Source organism: Aotus nancymaae, unplaced genomic scaffold, assembly GCF_030222135.1.
Source record: "Aotus nancymaae isolate 86718 unplaced genomic scaffold, 86718_ANA_hifiasm-v0.15.2.pri h1tg000032l_0, whole genome shotgun sequence".
NCBI classification, from domain to species: Eukaryota; Metazoa; Chordata; class Mammalia; order Primates; family Aotidae; genus Aotus; species Aotus nancymaae.
This window is the reverse complement of record NW_026988445.1, coordinates 14,217,943-14,237,747: the sequence shown is the minus strand read 5'-3', so window position 1 is coordinate 14,237,747 and position 19,805 is coordinate 14,217,943. Positions and strand designations below refer to the sequence as shown.

General features: G+C 34.5%; 1 protein-coding gene across 21 annotated transcripts in view; it reads left to right on the top strand.

Moving 5' to 3' along the window:
* The window catches only part of CDC42BPA (CDC42 binding protein kinase alpha), a 331,128-nt gene that overhangs the window by 156,932 nt on the left and 154,391 nt on the right, over positions 1-19,805 (top strand). For all 21 annotated transcript variants that reach the window (XM_012459841.3, XM_012459835.3, XM_012459840.3 and 18 more), the window contains exons 7-9: positions 12,462-12,662; positions 14,258-14,506; positions 16,674-16,753. In XM_012459841.3, coding sequence (XP_012315264.1) covers positions 12,462-12,662; positions 14,258-14,506; positions 16,674-16,753 — 530 coding nt within the window. The remainder of the gene's footprint in view (positions 1-12,461; positions 12,663-14,257; positions 14,507-16,673; positions 16,754-19,805) is intronic.

The following is a 19,805-nucleotide window of genomic DNA, read 5'->3' as shown; positions in this document are numbered from 1 at the left end:
GGGGAGCAGTACACACTGCGGTCAGTTGAGGGGGACTAGGGGAGTGACAGTGGGGGGTGGGGATGGGGGGAGGGATAATGTGGGGAGAAATACCAGATATAAGTGATGGGGGGAGGAAGGCAGCAAATCACCTTGCCACGTATGTACCTATGCAACAATCCTGCATGATCTACACATATACCCCAGAACCTAAAGTACAATAAAAATTAAAAAAAAAAAAGAAGTGATCATTATGGAATCAAGATAGAGCTCGCATAGCCAAGACAATCCTAAGCAAAAAGAAAACAAAAAACAAAGCTGGAGGCATCGTGCTACCTGACTTCAAACTATACTACAAAGCTACAGTAATCAAAACAGCATGGTACTGGTACCAAAACAGAGATATAGACCAGTGGAACGGAACAGAGGCCTCATAAGTAAGACCACACATCTACAACCATCTGATCTTTGACAAACCTGGCAAAAATAAGCAGTGGGGAAAGGATTTCCTATTTAATAAATGATGTTGGGAAAACTGGCTAGCCCTATGCAGAAAGCTGAAACTGGATCCCTTCCTTAAACCTTATATGAAAATTAACTCCAGATGGATTAAAGATTTAAATATAAGACCTAACACCATAAAAACCCTTAAAGAAAACCTAGGCAGTCAAGGACTTCATGGATCTAGGCATAGGCAAGGACTTCATGACTAAAACACCAAAAGCAATGGCAACAAAAGCCAAAATAGACAAATGGGATCTAATTAAACTTAAGAGCTTCTGCACAGCAAAAGAAACTATCATTAGAGCGAACCGGAAGCCAACAGAATGGGAAAATATTTTTACAATCTACTCATCTGACAAAGGGCTAATAACTAGAATTTACAAAGAACTTAAACTAAAAAAAAAAAAGAACTTAAACAAATTTACAAGAAAACAACAAACAGCCCCATCAAAATTGGGTGAAGGATATGAACAGACACTTTTCAAAAGAAGACATTTATGCAGCCAACAAACATGAAAAGAAGCTCATCATCACTGGTCATTAGAGAAATGCAAATCAAAACCACAGTGAGATACCATCTTATGCCAGTTAGAATGGCGATCATTAAAAAATCTGGAGACAACAGATGCTGGAGAGGATGTGGAGAAATAGGAACACTTTTACACTGTTGGTGGGAGTGTAAATTAGTTCAACCATTGTGGAAGAAAGTGTGGCGGTTCCTCAGGAATCTAGAAGTAGAAATACCATTTGACTCAGCAATCTCATTACTGGGTATATACCCAAAGGATTATAAAACATAAATACACATACATTTATTGTGGCACTGTTTACAATAGCAAAGACATGGAACATTCCAAATGCCCATAAATGATAGACAAAATGTGGCACATATATACCATGGAATACTATTCAGCCATAAAAAGGATGAGTTCATGTCCTTTGCAGGGACATGGATAAATCTGGAAACCATCATTCTCAGCAAACTGACACAAGAACAGAAAACCAAACAACGTATGTTCTCACTCATAAGTGGGAGTTGAACAATGAGAACACATGGACACAGAGAGGGGAACATCACGTACCGGGGCCTGTCAGGGGGTGGGGGCTAGCAGAGGGATAGCAGGGGGTGGTGAGACTGGTGAGGGATAACATTAGGAGAAATACCTAATGTAGATGATGGGGTGGTGGATGCAGCAAACCACCATGGCATGTGTATAACTATGTAACAAACCTGTACAATCTGCACAGGTACCCTAGAACTTAAAGTATTAAAAAAAAAAAAAGTGATCATAGGCCGGACACAGTGGCTCAGGCCCATAATCCTGGCACTTTGGGAGGCCAGTGCGAGCGGATCATCCAAGGTCAGGAGTTTGAGACCAGCCTGGCCAACACAGCGAAAGCCCATTTCTACTTAAAATACAAAATTAGCCAGGCGTGGTGGCACATGTCTGTAATTCCAGCTACTTAACTCAGGAGGCTGAGGAGGAGAAACGCTTGAACCCAGGATTTGGAGGCGGAGGTTGCAGTGAGCCAAGATTGCACCATTGCACTCCAGCCTGGGCAACAGAATGGAACTCCGTCTCAAAAAAAAATACAAAAAAGATTATAAAATGCTTAAGACAATAAAGGAATATGTAGTCTTAAAGATTATGCAAATAAGGAATTTCAGCAGAAAAAAATTAAATGACATTTTACAATTAGAAAGCACAGTAACTAAAATTTAAAATTCACTGATGAGGTTAAAAGTGGACTAGAGATGGGAGAAGAAAGAGCCAGTCAACTTGAAGACAAGTCAGTAGAGATTACCCAATATGAAGAACAGAGAAAAATATTGAGACAAAATAAATAGAGACTTAGGGATCCATATAGAACAAGAGAGTGAGGTAGATGTGGGGAAAAAATGTGTAAGTAATAGCTGAAGCTTCCCAAATGTGATGAAAAACTCAACTCTAAGAATTTTACCATACTTCAAACCTATAAAGAGAACCACACCTGGCCATGTCTTAAAGTGCTGAAAACTAAAGATAAAGACATTTAAAAAGCAGCCAGAAGGAAAGACATATTACATAGAGGGGAGAAATGGTAAGAACTCCTGACCTCATTAGAAATCATGGAGTGATGTCTTTAAATTGCCGAAGGAAAAAAATACGTAAACTGAGATTTCTTTATTAAGAAAAATATCCTTCAAAAATGAGGGTGAATTAGAGACATTTTCAGTTAAATGAAAGATGAGAAAATTAATCTCTAGTAAGCCTAGATGCTAAAGAATGTTCTCCTTGGCAAAGGAAATTATACTGTTTGGATATTTGGATTTATAGCATAAAAAATATCATATGCATAAATAAGTGGGTAAGGAAAATGTCAATACTGTCTTTCTTATTTAATTTACATAAAAGGCACCTGTTAAAAGCAAAAATGATGAAATGTGTAATTATTTGTAATGTGGGGTTTATGACATGTAGAAGTAAAGGATATGACAGTAGTCACATAAACAATGGAAGATGTGTATATGGAATTATACTGCTCTAGGATAACTGTGTATATGAAGTATAAAGTGAGAAGTGGGTAGTGCCTGGCATGACATTGGAAGAGGGAAATAGCATGGTGGTCTTGCTGAGTTGAGAAAACACAGATTCAAATCAGGGAGGCTTTGGCATCTGGAAGTTGGGGCCACCATTCTAGCGAAGATAGAGCTGCAGGGAGAAATAACTCCACGGAGTGAGCTAGTGATTCTCCAGTCCTGCATATGACAAGCCCGGTGGACTCAAAGCTGGAGCTAGAGTTGCTGTAGTCCGATGTTTCCTTTTCTAAATTCCTTTTGAATGCATTTGAAATGCAAATTTCAGAATGCATGAGTAATATTTCTGTCTCTATGAGTTTCTTCCAATTATATTGGTTCCTGAAAGTGTGATGTGTCTTCCTAGTCATTCATTCTGATTTTGCTGGACAATAGGATAATATTTTATGATTTGTTTCTAGCCCACTTACTGATCTCCAAATGGTTTTCTTGGACATAATGTCATGTTGGACTTCCATTTTCAAAACCATAGGCTTGCACCTGTAATACCAGCACTTTGGGAGGCCAAGGCAGGAAGATTGCTTAAGCCCAGGAGTTTGAGACCAGCCTGGGCAACATGGCAAAACTTCATCTCTAGAAAAAAATGTAAAAAATTATTTAGGCATGGTGGCATGCACCTGTAGTCCCAGTAACCCAGGAGGATGATATGGGAGGATCGATTGAGCGTAGGACCTTGTAAAAGCCACAGTGACTGTGATGGTGCCATTGCATTCCAGCCTGGGTGGCAGCAAGACTCTGTCTCAAAAACAAAACAAAACAAAATAAAAAAAATTTTAAGAAAAGCCCACTATAATGAAGAAGCCTTACTTTATTTCAGATTTTTAAATTAATTTTATATTTTATTGTCTTATCTTTTGAGGCCGGTCTTGCTCTGTCACCCTGGCAAGTGCAGTGGTGCTTTGAGCATTTCATTTACTTATAACTATGGTTGTGCTGCTGTCTCTTGATTATTTATTTTAAGATACTATCTGTTAATTTCCTACCATCAAAGATGAGGATTCAGGTCTCTTACTCTGCTCTTGCCCAACCAGTATACTTCCTCTCTATCCTCCCAATGTAATTATCACACAATCCTTCATTAAACCCTGTTCAGTATTTTTTTATGATGATACAAACCCGACGTGACCAACATCATAGATACAAATACTCATAGCCATGTTTATTTAATTGCATTTCTTTTCTTTAAAACCTTTTTATTCTTCCTGGTATAGTAACCACTTGGCTCTGCTTAATTTTCCATGTAATTGTCACCAATTTATCCTCAAACTCTCTACCATGTTAAATTACTTATTAAAAGAAATTTAGCAGTTTCTTTTTTTCCCATGGAGATATTCATACTGGAGTCTTGCATTCTCCTAATCTGGACTGTTTGTTCTAGAGACCTACTGCAAAGTTACTATCCTAGAACTCCTTTCATCGTCTTCATGGAATTTACGGTGTTCTCTAGTATCAGACTCTGCTGGATCCCATTTGGTGATAGCTGCCTCAGGAAGGTTCCCTTGGAAGTAAATATTTCATAATCTTCCATGTCTGAAAAATGTCTTCATATTTTATTGATAATTTGTCTGGACCTAGTTCTAGATTTGAAACTATTTTTCTCTTATAATTTAGAAGACATTACGTTGTCTTTTGCAGTGTTGCTATTAAGACATCTGATGCTATTTTGAGTCTCAGTCCTTTTATTACAGCCTTTCTCTCTATCTATGGACGCTTTTAGAATGTTTTATTTATTCCTAGTGTCCTGAAATGTTATGATTGTGTGACTTTGTGTGGGTCATTATTTATTATCTGAACCGCTGCCTCAAATCTAAGAGCCTTTCCCAAGTTTGTGACTTTCAAATTAAATTTCAACTTGCTTTTTCTCTTATATCTCAGTCAAAACCATAACAACTGAATCACTTTACTTTAAGAAGTCAATTTCTGGTGGAGAAGTGTTTGCTATAATTCTTTTCTTGCTCTAAAATTATCTTGGCTATTCTTGGCCCTTTATTTTTCTGTATGATTGTTAGGTTTAGCATATTGGTTTATATCCATACATGTACACACGTAAACAATCCTTCATAAACACTGGCTTATGTATTTAGGACTTGCATTGAAATTAGAGCTTAATTTTGGGGACATTTATGTCTATAACATGGAATCTTCTCATCCATGAATGTTGTGTTTATTGTTTCAGGTTTTCTTTTATGTCTGTTAATACAGCTCCATAATGTTCACTATTAATCCATTACCTAGATGAGTTAGATTTGTTCCTAAGCGACTCATGGATTTTTAATGTTACCTGTATTATAAATACTTGTTTAAATTTGCAATTTAATAGCTTGCTGCCCTTCTTTAGGATTAGAATTGATTTTGTATATTCATCTTGAATCTAACAGTCTTGCTAAATTTTTTTTTTTTGTTTGTTTAAAGTAATTTGTAGATTCTTCTAGATTTTTCATATAATTTATCAGTAATCCATAAATTATGACAAACTTTGGTTTTTTTTTCTTTACAATCTTTATATGTGCTATTCTTTTTGTCTTACCATGGAGTCTAATGATTTTCAGTACAATGTTAAATAGGTGTGATGATGTTGTTTCTGTAGCTTCGAATTAGTTTAATGTTTGCAGTTAGCTTTTGGTATGTATCTTTTATTGAATTAAGAAATTTCCTCCCATTTCTGATTACTAGAATTTTTTTGTTATGATTCTGGTTGTAATTAAATGATTTTCTGCATCCATCAAGATGATATTAGGTTGTTTTTCCTTTAATCTGTTATTCTGATGAATGACAGCTTTTCCATTATTAAATCATTCATCCTTTGGGTGAACATAACTTTATCAAGATGTTATATTGCATTAGTTTAACAGATTGCTCGTTGACTCTGCTACTATTTTATATAATATTGTTACCTGGCATTCATACATGACGTTAGTCATATCTTAGATTGGAGTATAATTTTTTTTTCTTAAATTGTTCTTGTCTGATTTTTAGATTTAGGTCATTTTAGCCTCGTAAAATAAACAAAGGACCCATATTCTCCCCTTACCCATTTTGGCAATAAAACAGTTTACAATATAGTTATCTGTTAACTTATATCATTGATAGAATTTACTTTTAAATCACTTTAACCTGGGTGAAGTTTTGCTTTCTTTAATTTTATTTTGTTTTGCAGAGAGATTTTATACTGTTAATTCAAATTTTTAAATGATTATAGGTCTGCTGGATATTTTGTTTCTTCCTGAGTTTTAGTATGTTAGTCTTTTCTATAAAAATTATCCATTTTCTCTGAGTTTTCAATTTTATTGCCATAAAGTAGTTCACACCACTGCCTTTCTAGTTTTAATATCCCCTTTACAGTGTAGTTTTGCCCTCCTTTTCCTAATATTATTTATTTATGCTTGTCTTTTCCTTCATAAGTTTTGATACAGAGCATTCTACTGTTCAATTCTAAATATTTTCCAACTTGAGTTAGAATTCTTCTGTGGACCACTAATAATTTAGTGATGTGCCTTTTAATATCCATCATATACATTTATTTGCTTAGTTAGTTCTTGTTGGTTTTGATTTAGTGTAGATTGGGTCTGTTTGGTATCAGGATTTTTTTTGGCATTTTTTGAAATTTGCTTTGTGATTTTGTAACAGACCAATTTTTGTATCTTCTATATTTATTTTAAAAGAATACTTTTTTCCCTAACTTTTGGGTGCAGATATATATGTCTGTAAGATTAAAATGGTTAATTTTGTCATTCAGGTTTTTTTTTTTTGTTCTTAACAATTTTATTTCTCTGATCTATTATTTATTATTTAAAAATTCTTATAATGGTAAATTTATTAAATTTTCTTTGTACTTATCAGTGTTTTGCACAGCTCTTTTGTAGCTATGCTGTTAGGCATATCTTATTCAGATTTGACATTTCTTCCAGGGTATTTCCTTTTATATTAATGAATTTTTAAAAAATCTTGCAGTGATCTTGGCATTGGAATATATTTAATGTATTACTGTAGCTACCTTAAGTTTCTTTTCTTTATCATATGCCTGATATATCCCTTTCCATCCCTTTACTTTTAACTTTTTTGTGTCCTTATGTTTTAAGTACATGACTTTTAAACAGATTATTGCTGATATTTTTTCTATTTATTCATTCTGGTTTTGTGTGTTGTCCAGTATAACAGTTTTGTTTAATAGGTGAATTTAATCCATTTATGAATTTTGTGGTTATTAATATATTTATTTCTAATATCTTATGTGCTGTTTATTATAGATTTTGCTTGTTTCTTTATATGTATGCTTGAGTTTGTTTCCTTCTTTCTTGCCTTCTATTGGTTTGATCAAGTTAAGCTTTTAAATTTCTCTTTTTTCTTTTGAAGTTACAGATTCTAAGTATTTTAGTGTTTATCTTTAAATTTTTAAACATTTATAGTTTACCTACTGTCTAGAGTTCATCAGTTTTTCTGCTACATTCCCAATCAAAACAAGAAACTTAGATTACTTTACACTGTAATTAACTCAGTACTCACGATAAAAATTAACTGAAAATGGGTCAAAGACCTAAATGCAAAAATTAAAACTATGAAACTCTTAGAAAAAAAATAGAAGAGAAAACTTTATGACATTGGATTTGGCAGTGATTTCGTGGGAATGACACAAAATTACAGGCAACAAAAGAAAAAAATAGATAAATTGGGCAATATCTCCATTAAAACTATGCATCAAAGGGCACACTCAGAGTGAAAAGGCAACATATGGAATGAGAAAATATTTGCAAATCATATGTCTAATAACAAGTTAGTCTCTAAAATATGTAAAGAATTCCTAGTCAACAACAAAGGACCCTGTTAAAAAAAGTAATGGACAAGAAATTAATTAATTAATTAATTTGACAGAGTCTTGCTCTGTTGCCCAGGCCAGAGTCAGTGGCATGATCTTGGCTCACTACAACCTCCTCCTCCTGGGTTCTAGCGATTCTCCTGCCTCAGCCACCCAGGTAGCTGGGATTACAGACATATGCCACCATATCCAGCTAATGTTATTTTATTTTTTATTTTTGTATTTTTAATAGAGACTGGGTTTTGCCCTGTTGGCCAGCTTGGTCTGGAACTCCTGACCTCATCATCCACCTCAGCCTCCCAAAGTGCTAGGACAAGGAACTTAAATAGACATTTCTCCAAAGAAGATATATAAATGGCCAATTAGCACATGAAAAGGTGCTCAACATTACTATCATTAGCGAAACACAAATCAAAACCACAGTAATACATCATCTCACACTCAGCAGGATGGCTACTATCAAAAAAACAGAAAATAACAAATGTTGTCAAGGATGTGAACAAATTAGAATCCTTGGGCACTGTTGGTGGGAATGTAAAATATGGAAAACAGTATAGGTAGCTCTTCAAAAAATTGAAAATAGAATTACCATGTGATCCAGAGTTCCTCCTCTGGATATATAGCCAAAAGAAGTGAAAACAAGGACTTGAACATATATTTGTACACCCATTTTCAGAGCAGCATTGTTCACAACAGCCAAAGGGTGGAAGGAACCCATGTACATTGACAGATAATGGATAAACAAAATGTGCTATATACATACAATAGAATGTCAATCAATTTTAAAAAGGAAGGAAATTCTGACATGTGCTACAACATGGATGAAACCTTAGGACATTATGCTAAGTGAAATAAGCCCAGTATATGATATTATATGATACCACTTATGCAGGATAACTATAGTAATCAAGTTCAAAGAAACAAAGTACAATGGTGGTTGCCAGGGATAAGGGGGGTGGGGGAATTAGTGACATGTACAGATTTAAAATTTTCTAAGATGGAAAAAATTCTAGAGATGGATGGTGGGGACTGGTTGCACAACAATGTGAATGTACTTATGCCACTGAACTACACACTTTAAAAAATCATTAAGATAGTAAATTTTGTGTTATGTATTTTTTTACTACCATTAAAAATAATAATTAAAAAATTTGAAAACCTAAGAAATTTGGAATACTTCAATCCTGTTTACACCCTCCGTAATTTTGTTTTTCCAGTGTTTTATTTCCAACTTCTTTTTTTTCTTTTTTTTTTTCTAGGGGGGCAAAGTGGGTGGTTTTTTAAAATTTTTATTTTTCTATTTGTAAATTGACAAATTATAGTTGTATACATTTACTCCTTTAGTAAATTTACTAAGGTAGTTACTTGTGCCTCTGTTTCTAGTCTTTGTTCTCCTCCTCCTTCTTCATCATTACATTATCCAGTTAACCACCATTTAGATGTATTAGTAAAGTTTCCTAATATCTTTGTTCACAATTGCTTCTATTGTCACATTCTTTCATCTTGGTTAAATTTCTTGTTTTCTGAAGCATACCCATTAGTATTTGTTTATCAGAAAGGAAATGTTAGTGATAATTCACTCAGTCTTACGTGGAAATGTATCATTTCTGTATTATAGTTTAGGTAGGTAGGTAATATTATACGGACAGTTATTTTGTCTTATCACCTTGAAGGTACAACTTCATTTTCTTCTGACTGCAATTGTTATTAATAACTCAGCTGTTGGTCTAATTGTCATTCCTTAGTAGATAATCTCTCTTTATTCTTTAATGCTTTAAAAATCTCTTTGGCGTTGGTATTCTGTAATTTAATTCCAGTGTGTGTAGACATGAATCTGCTTTTATTTATCTTCTAAGTACTTTTTGGTTTTTTTGAAACAAGGTTTCACTCTTGTTGCCCAGGCTGGAGTGCATTAGCGCTGTCTCTGCTCACTGCAACCTCAACTTCCCAGCCTCAAACAATCCTCCCACCTCAGCCTTCAGAGTAGCTGGGACTACAAACATGCAACACCATGTCTCACTAATTTTTTTAACTTTTTGTGGAGTTAGGGTTTCACCATGTTGCCCAGGGTGGTCTTGAACTTCTGAGCTAAAGCGATCCATCCGCCTCAGCCTCCCAAAGTGGTAGGGTTACAGGTGTGAGCCACTGCACTCGGCCTCTTTTAAGCAGTTAATGCCCTTCTTTCATCCAAAAATTTAAGTCTTACCATACTTGAAAAATTTAAGCTCTGTCGTTTTGGATTGCTTTCCACTATTCTCTCTTTTATCTCATTCTCTTGTCTTATACTATGTTGAACTTGCCTATTCAAGTTCTTTTGTCTTACACTGTGTTGAACTTGCCCACATGTCTTAGTCTTTATTCCAAATTTTCCATTTCTTTTTAAGTCTTCATATTAGATGCTAGTTAATTTCTTCAGCTCTTCTTCAGGTTTATTATTCTCGTCAACTGTAACTAATCCACTGTTTACCTGTTCATTGAATTAATTTTATTTCAATGACTACTTTCTAGGACTTCTGTTTGATTTTTAAAAACTTTTGTGTTGTTGATTTTCTTCGGTCTTTAATAATTTTAAACATACTTATTTCATAGAGTGTATCTGATTGTTCTTAGGGATCTAAGTGTTCTCTTTGTTGGGATTTCTCAGTTACTCATAATTGACAGTTTCCTCATTTAGTTTATATTATTGCATTGTGATCTCATATTCAGTGAGATTTTATGTTTAAGAATTATATTTGGCCAAATTTGAGCATGTGTCCTCCAGAGTAGTTTTGAATTTGTTTTGCTTCCTTGAGGCAACTAACCTTTAATCAGTGCTAATGCCAATTTCTTGGCTTGAGAACTTTTGGACCACAGAAGCAGTGTGTATTCACATCCCAAATGTTGAGACTGTGTGACATAACATTACAGATTTCTACAGGAATAATGTTTTTCATTCATCACATACATTTTTTCTATGTCTTGTTATACTTCTCTGCTTTGTGGCAGATTTTTATAATGTACCATTTTTCTTACAGTATACTATTTTAGGGCAAAGGGTGTGTATATAGGGCAGTCTCTCTCTTTAAACTCCCCACCTCATGTAAACGTAAGGTCTTTGCTTTTGTGTATGTTAAAAATTCGAGTCCCTCGGAAATGAACACCAAAACTTTCCCAACTCCACTCAGATTTAATGCTTATTATTCTGATTCTCAAGCATTTTTAAATTACTAACCTCTAAGAATGTTTTTGTTAAAAGTTCTTTTGTATGTTTATACAAATAATTATTATATCTAGCATTTTTAAGAGTTTGTAATGGAAGGATTTTCAAGTTATTTAATCTCAGTATTGCTAAAATGTAAGTTTATCCTAATTATTAAGAATTAGTAATGTAGTCTAGAAAATCCAGAATATTAACTGGTATTCTGCCTTAGGAATGTTCATTTTTTGGATAGGTTCTTTTAAAACATGTAAAGGGCCAACATTCTTTTACTTCAAAGTACCGTATAACATATATACCCAGGACTTTTCTAGTTACCTATTTTATTTATTTTTTCTACTTTTTTTTGTTGTTATTGTTTGAGACGGTGTCTCGCTCTGTTGCCAGGCTGGAGTGCAGTGGCGCAATTGCAGCTCACTGCAACCTCCACCTCCCAGGTTTAAGCGATTCTCCTGCCTCAGCCTCCTGAGTAGCTGAGACTACAGGTGCACGCCACCACACTCAGCTAATTTTTGTATTTTTAGTAGAGATGGGGTTTCACCATGTTGGCCAGGATGGTCTTGATCTCTTGACCATGTAATCTGCCCCGCTTTGCCTCCCAAAATGCTGAGATTACAGGCGTGAGCCACCGCAGCCAGCCTCTTCTACTTTTTTATAGAGACAGGGTCTTGCTATGTTACCCAGGCTGGTCTCAAACTCCTGGGCTCAAGTGATTCTCCCACGTTGGCTTCCCAAAGTGCTGGGATTACAGACGTGAGCTACCATGTAACCTTAATTACCTATTTTCTAATTACATCTTATCTGCTATAGCAGTGTACTCAACTTTTTTTCTGTATTGGAACTTTAGTTTTTGAAGGATATACCTCTTCTTTTATAGTTTTTTTTAAAAATTAATAAGTAGTTTGTTGTATACTGTTGACGTTTATTTTCTTAGGTGTCTATTAAGGAGTTTAAACATAATCTCTAATCTCTAGGCTTCTCATAGTGTTGTCCTAAATATTAGAGGAGGTTTTTTCCCCCATCTCATTGTAAAATTTTCACAGCTTCAGTTTTTTTTTTTTTACATATATAGGTTTGACAGATAATTATCAACAATGAATGTTCTAAACCAAATATTTAGTTTATGGTTAATGAGTATGGTGATTTAAATTGTTCTTCTAAATGTTGTCAATTAAATAACAGCTATAACAAAAGTTCTCTCATGTTATGAAATCTGGAAAACTATTAATGTGGGAATAATATAAAATTTAACCTATATACAAGGATTATTATTATTCAGATAATGACAAAGATATGTTTATGAGATGATACTATTGTGTATCTTAAGTAACTATTTTAAATTTAAAATCGTTTCTAATATAGTAGATTTATAATATTGTAAATTTCTTCAGGTTCAGTCCTCAGTGGCTGTAGGAACCCCAGATTACATCTCTCCTGAAATCCTTCAAGCCATGGAAGATGGAAAAGGCAGATACGGACCTGAATGTGACTGGTGGTCTTTGGGGGTCTGTATGTATGAAATGCTTTATGGAGAAACACCATTTTATGCAGAATCTCTGGTGGAGACATATGGAAAAATCATGAATCACAAAGTTAGTATAATACTTTTGTTCAATTTCATGTGATAAATAATACATATAATAAAATCATTTTTAAAGAGAAAATATTTTTCTAAAAACAATGAATCACATTTTTATCCTAGTAAGGGACATGACAAACATGAATAGTAAAAATCTATAAATCATTAGTTCTGATTTTCTTGTATTTTATTAGAGATGCTACTAAGTAGGAAATTAAATGGTCTCTCCAGTAGAATAACAAAGGTCATGAGCAGAGAATTTAGATCATTGCTTACTATACTATATGTATCTGGAATATGTGTAAAAAATTCTCAACTTTAGTAGTAATAAGTGCAATACAAATTTAAAATAGGAATGAGATACTTTTTTTCTTGTCAAGTTAGCAAGATCAAAATAAAAACAGTACTCTGTACCATAAGTAATGCAGTGAGATGGGCATTCTAAGACATTGATAGGAATATAAATTGGTGTAACCTTTCTGTTCAAGAAGTGTGCAGGTATGCACCTTGAGCCTTAAAAAATGGTTAGAGGTTTTGATTGAGCAACTTCAGTCTAGGAATGTACCCTATGACATTTTTGGTAGAACAAAGATATATGTACAAGGATAGCTATTCTAATATTATTTATAATCACATAACATTAAAAGCAACACAGATACACAACCAAAGCAAATTAATGAAACTTTAATTCATTTAGTACTAAGTGAAATAGACTGTTCAAAATAATAAGAAGAAAGGTTTTATTATCAGTCTTAGAAGATTGTGAGCAATTGCAAAAACCTAGAATATGAATAGGAATATTCCATAGAAGGGAATGATAATCTGTTCTTTTTAATTTGTTCCAGTGAAGCAATTATGATTAGTTACTTTACATATAAAAAGAGTCAGTTTTATAGGGTTTATGTTCTTCTACCTGGCTGTAAAGATAATGTTTCAAATAGTTTTGAAGAGTTGAAAGACTGGAAATAGCAGCAAGGTTGTAAATAGCATGTATATCATTTGAGTTAGAAAAAAATATTGTAGTATAACATGATATTTAACATCACAGATTACTGCTTCAGTTCACATTCTGGTTCTACCACTTACTAGATATGTGATGTTAAGAAAGTTAGTTGAATTTTCTGTACTTTTATTTCTTCTGTAATATTAGCATAGTAGGAGTACCCACCTAAAATGATTGCTTTGAGGGTTAAATGAGTTAAATGAGTAAAGTACTTTAAATAGTGTCAGATACATATTATGTACTTTAAAAATATGTATTATTATTGTTGGTTAATCATTAGTATGCAATTTATATGACTATTATCAATATTGAGTGAAATTCTACTACTTTAATTCCTCTTCATTCTGATAGTAGTTTATAGTATTTAAGGTATCATTTATTCTTCCTTCTCTAGTGCATGCATGTTTAAGTCATATATGCAGTTAGAAGTTCTGGGAAAATGATCTGTCATTCATCCCTGTATTCCTTTATTATTAGTACTTTGTACCAACATACAGTTATTAGATATATTTAAAAGAAAATGTATTTTTAAGAAAATAAATAAGTCAACCAACTTAGTAAGTTAAACACTGATTTATATTTTGTTTCTGTTTTTCTCTGTTTAGGAGAGGTTTCAGTTTCCAGCCCAAGTGACTGATGTGTCTGAAAATGCTAAGGATCTTATTCGAAGGCTCATTTGTAGCAGGGAACATCGACTTGGTCAGAATGGAATAGAAGACTTTAAGAAGCACCCATTTTTCAGTGGAATTGATTGGGATAATATTCGAAACTGTGAAGCACCTTATATTCCAGAAGTTAGTAGCCCAACAGATACATCGAATTTTGATGTAGATGATGATTGTTTAAAAAATTCTGTAAGTATGACACTGTGAAAAAGTTCTGTCCCTCTGTTTCTTTCTAATATGGTTATATAGTAATTTTTTGGTTTATAAATATTTTGCTAGGATTGTTTTACAGTTATCAGTTACCAGTCAAACAGTGATCATGGCTTCCAGTGCTTATTCTGTCACAAATCAAGTTAAGAAGAAAGTTAACTGAGGTGAACATATTTATGACTAAGAACAAAATTAAAATTAGAAGTGTTACTTCTTAGATCTAAGTTATGTCATTAAGCTTTCTAAGAAAACAAATTAGGCACTTAAAAAAGATTTTATGATTGCAAAGTAAAGAGTGTCAAATTTCTCCCTAAAACTAATCATAAAACTGAACAAAATTGTCAAAAATAACCATGTCAGGGCTTGATACATCAACTGAAGAGAAAGAAATAAATTGAGAAGCATTTATTTGTGAAAAAACTACTGAACTTTAGTTAAAGTCACATGTACCACACACTTCCATCCCCACCACTGACTTTGTCTGGTAGTACTAGCAGCATGGAACTGGATAGAAAAGTCAGCAGCTTTGCTGATACAAAAGGCAGATTCCAGGGCTAAATACCTAAGCCCAGTGTCTTGCTGCTAACAATAGCAACCTTGGTAGGAAATCAATAGGAAAAATAGTCCACAGTCTTGGTATAGCCCTGAGGTATAGCCCTGCTTGAGGTGAATGGCAGACCTCAAGCCAATTATTTGGCCAGTCCATTAGCCAGATAATTCAATTATTCTAAGCTTGTGGGCAGTGCTAAAACAGGCCAACATAATATATTGACCTCTGCTTTAGGTTATATGAGATTAGTTATATGAGTTATGTAAGTTATATGAGGTTAGATGACCTTTAGGTTATATGAGATTAAAATTTAAGAAAATAAGAACTTAAAATTTTTGTGTTTTTTGCCTTTTTGACCTTCTTAATTTGAGCTTTCATTTTTATTCAGTTAACTGTGGCTTTAATTCTGTACTAAAAATTTTTATGTTGATGTTATATGACTTCTTAACAAACTTTTTATTTTTAATTTTTGTGGGTACATAAGTACACATGTTATATTACTTTTCACTGAAACAGTGAATACAGTTTCAATACAATAAGCCATGATCACTGTTCGATGACTGATACTTGTAAAACCATCCTAGTACTATATTCAAGACAGATAAAAATTTCTCATACTTTCCTGTGTGAACTTCACAAAGGAAAATTAAAAGGACGTCTCTTACCAATTGTTTGCAAATACAATTCTATTTACTATTAACAAATTGTGAGTCATTCCAAATTAAATACATAATACAGTTGATTCTAATTATTCAAGGTAGTTAGGTTCTATATTGTTGCTGTGAACACTGTTAGCTAATATTGAACCATTGCTCTAGGGGAAACACAGGGTTTTAGGTTCCTGTGAGTCTGATCAGCTGATCAATACATAGTCTTGTTTTATGTGTGCTTCTCTTTAAAGACACTTTATGTAATATATATTGTTGATTCATTAACACTGAACTCACCATTGAACTTAACCACCAGCAGCGCTGTAACTCATGCCTAAATGAAGCTTTCCTAGCATGTTATTTTCTCCTTAAAGGCACATAACTGTCCCTTGCACTAGGAACACTAGACAGTGCTTCAGCACTATGCCTGGGGACCTTTGCAAGCAGTGAATCACATAAAGGCACAAAAATGTGAAATACATGACACCAAAGAGACCCTGTAAAGGACACTTGTTTATAATATGAGAGTTTAAGTGAGAAGGCAGAGCCTCTCCTTTTCAACCTCAGCTGGGAATGTAAGCATAGGACATCTCAAATTTTACTTTGCTCTACACATGTCTACAAATGATCATAAAATTAACACAAGTATTGATTTGGGGTTTACAAACAAATTTTAGCTTCTACACAAATTTGCAAATACAGAATACATGAATAATGACTATATTCTCCATATCAGACTTTCAGTCTTTATTGTCATTTAATTAGAATTTGAGAGTAGAGGGGTTCATAGTCTAAATTTTATATCACTAAACAACTGTACCAGACTTATCAGTGTTTTAAAATTGAACAGTCAATTTTTTAAATATTTCTTTTTGGCATTTTATATTTATAGCAAAGCCTACGGGTCATAGCTATCTTTTCTTACCAAATTTTTTTTCTCCTTTAGGAAACAATGCCCCCACCAACGCATACTGCATTTTCTGGCCACCATCTGCCATTTGTTGGTTTTACATATACTAGTAGCTGGTAAGTTTGAAAAGTTAACATAGTTTGGACAATTTAAATCACATTAAATTGAATTGAGTTTCCTAAAAAATGTATGAGAAAGCTTTGTAAATTAAAACTTTTTAAAAAATAGAATGAGCCTATTGCTGGAAATAGAAAGTTAAGCATTACAAAATGAATAGAATACACAAAAGTCTTAACTCATATTGGAGAGGAAAGAATGGAACAGAGAGCTCAGAGTCTAATCTTTAGCAGGGAGGCAGTAATTAGAAGAGTGTCTTGCTATTTAATATTCTCTAGATGTTAAGCAGAAGAACTTTCAACTCATTGATCCTACCATCCTTTCACTGACCTCACTTCACTTATATTCCCTATTTCCCTCTTACCCTGTTTAAATTCCATTGAGAATGATTATAACCACTCTTTGTATGCCATTTGAGTTTCTTTGGCTGTCTCTCATTCTTTTATACTCGTTTTGCTAAGTCAACATTGACTATTAAAATTTTATTCTCTACCTGTACCTGTACAGTTCCAAATGACTAGAGAAAATAGCTGACTATTCTTACTGCTCTACTTCAGATTCATGATTACCAAACTCAAGTGCCTCTTGTCTGACAAATACACTGTATTACCCTAGTGTATTCACTCTTCCACTCACCTAGATAATTTTTTTTTTTTAAGAGATGGGGTCTTGTTCTGGGCAGCAGAAGGGCTGGAATGCAATGGTGCAATCATAGCTCACTATAGCCTCAAACTCCTGGGCACAAACGATGTCCGTGCCTTAGCCTCCTGAGTAGCTGGCCATGCCCAGCTAATTTTTAAAACAATTTAGAGATGGTTCTTGCTGTGCTATCTAGGTTGGAGTACAGTGGCACAATCGTAGATCACTGCAGCCTCCAACTCCTCAAGGCATCCTCTGGTCTTAACCTCCCTTGTTTCTGGGATCACAGATGTGAGCCACTGCATCTGGCCTATTTCTTTCTACTTGAGTTTGAAACCTCTGTCATCCTCACTTTCAGCTGATAATCTTGCATCCTTTTTCACTGAAAGGATTGACGCAAACAGCAGACAACTTCCACAAGCTCCAGTCACCACATTTACCACCTACATAATGCTGGACCCAAATAATACTCTGTTCTTTTCATGGATGAACTGTGCAAGCCTCTAGCAAGACCAGTCTCTTGCATCCCTTCCTGGCTAGTCTAGTGCATGTTTTGCTTTTATGTCATGAATTTTTTAATTCTTGTGTCATCTGCATCATCAGATCATTGCTATTAGCTTACAAATTTCAGTACTTTCTCCAATCTTAATGCAAGATACAAAATATGGATTCTACTTCCTTTACCTCTTAACTGTTTTTCTGCTCTACATTATAGAAAAATTGCTTCAACAGTTGACCATATTTTGTTTATTATTCTCATACTGTTGTTTGTTGAATCCATTCCAGTCAGGTATGTGCCCCCATCACTTCATGCAAACTGCTTTTATCGTTGTCATGTTTACCACCTTGCTCAATCTAATGATCCACTTCTCAGTCCTAGTCTTACTTATTTGCTTAGTCTTATCTTATTTGCCACAGCTCCATATTTTTAAAATACTTTCTTCTTGGGCCAGGAGTGATGGCACACACCTGTAATCTCAGCACTTTGGGAGGCTGAGGTGGGCAGATCATGAGGTCAAGAGATCAAGACCATCCTGGCCAACATGGTGAAACCCCCATCTCTACTAAAAATACAAAAATTAGCTGGGTGTGGCGGCTTGCTCCTGTAGTCCCAGCTACTCAGGAGGCTGAGGCAGGAGAATTGCTTGAAGTCAGGAGGCAGAGGTTGCAGTGAGCCGAGATTGCACCATTGCACTCCAGCCTGGCGACACAGCGAGACTCCAACTCAAAAAAAACACACAAAAAAACGCCAACTTTCTTTTCTATCTTCTAGGGCACTTGACTGATTTTTCTCCTAACCTTGAAGGTCATTCTTTCTCAGTCTCTATACCTGATCCCTCCTGACCTCCCTGGCTTGTGAATATCAGAGTGTCCTGTGGCTCAGTCTTTGAACTTCTCTTTTCCATCTAAACTCTCTAGTATTCTCTCAAAGATTCGCTGATGACTCCTAAATGTGCAACTGAGACCTCTCCTCTTGTCTAGTTAAAACTCCATCTTAACCACCCACTTATTACTTTCTTTTATTTCTCTGAACCTGGTCAGGTGATCCTCTTAAAAGATAAGTCAGAACATGTCACTCCCCTATTCGGGACCAGTCCACCCATCCTCAATTCCAGTGGCTTCATATCTTAACTCCAAATCAAACTTCTTACAAGACCCTACATGAGTGCCTTACTTTTATCTTCCTGAGTTGATTTTTCCTTGTTTACTCAACTCCAACCACACAGGCCGCCTTTCTGGCCTGTGAACATGTCTGACATACTCTTGTCTCAGGGCTTTTGTACTTCTGTTTCATCTGCTTGGAACATTCTTTCTTCTGGTATTCCCTCAACTGGTCCCCTTAACCTTACTTAGCTTTTTCCAAAGTTACTTTCACAGTGACAGCTTTCCTGACTACTTTATCTAAATTTTTATCTCCACCCCTTCAGTACTTTATTTCTCCCTTTCCTGCTTTGTTTTCTCCTTAGCATTTAACATTTTCTAATGTAATGAATATCTTATTTTGTTTATTTCTGTCTCAGTCACTGGAATATGAGCTCTACATGGGCAAGGATTTTTGTCTGTTTTGTTCACCACCGAATGTCCAGCAGTTTCAGTATTTTTATTTAAATTGTATTGAATTAAAGGCAGAAACTTGCTTTTGAATTCCAAATTCTAGTAAAAAGGCCATGGTTGGTGCTTTTGACTACTACTGTTTCACCTAGGTGGTCAAATTATTTTAAACTACCAATAACCCTTCAGCAAACTTCATTTTCTAGTTTGTGGGGAGTTTTTTAATCAAAATAATTTGGGGAATTTTAAGTTTTTATTTTTTAAAATGCTTCTAAAAATAGTTTATGGTGATTTTACAAAATTTTTTTTGAATCATTTCAGCTGGCTGACTGCAAGATACTCAAATCTATGTTTTAAAAA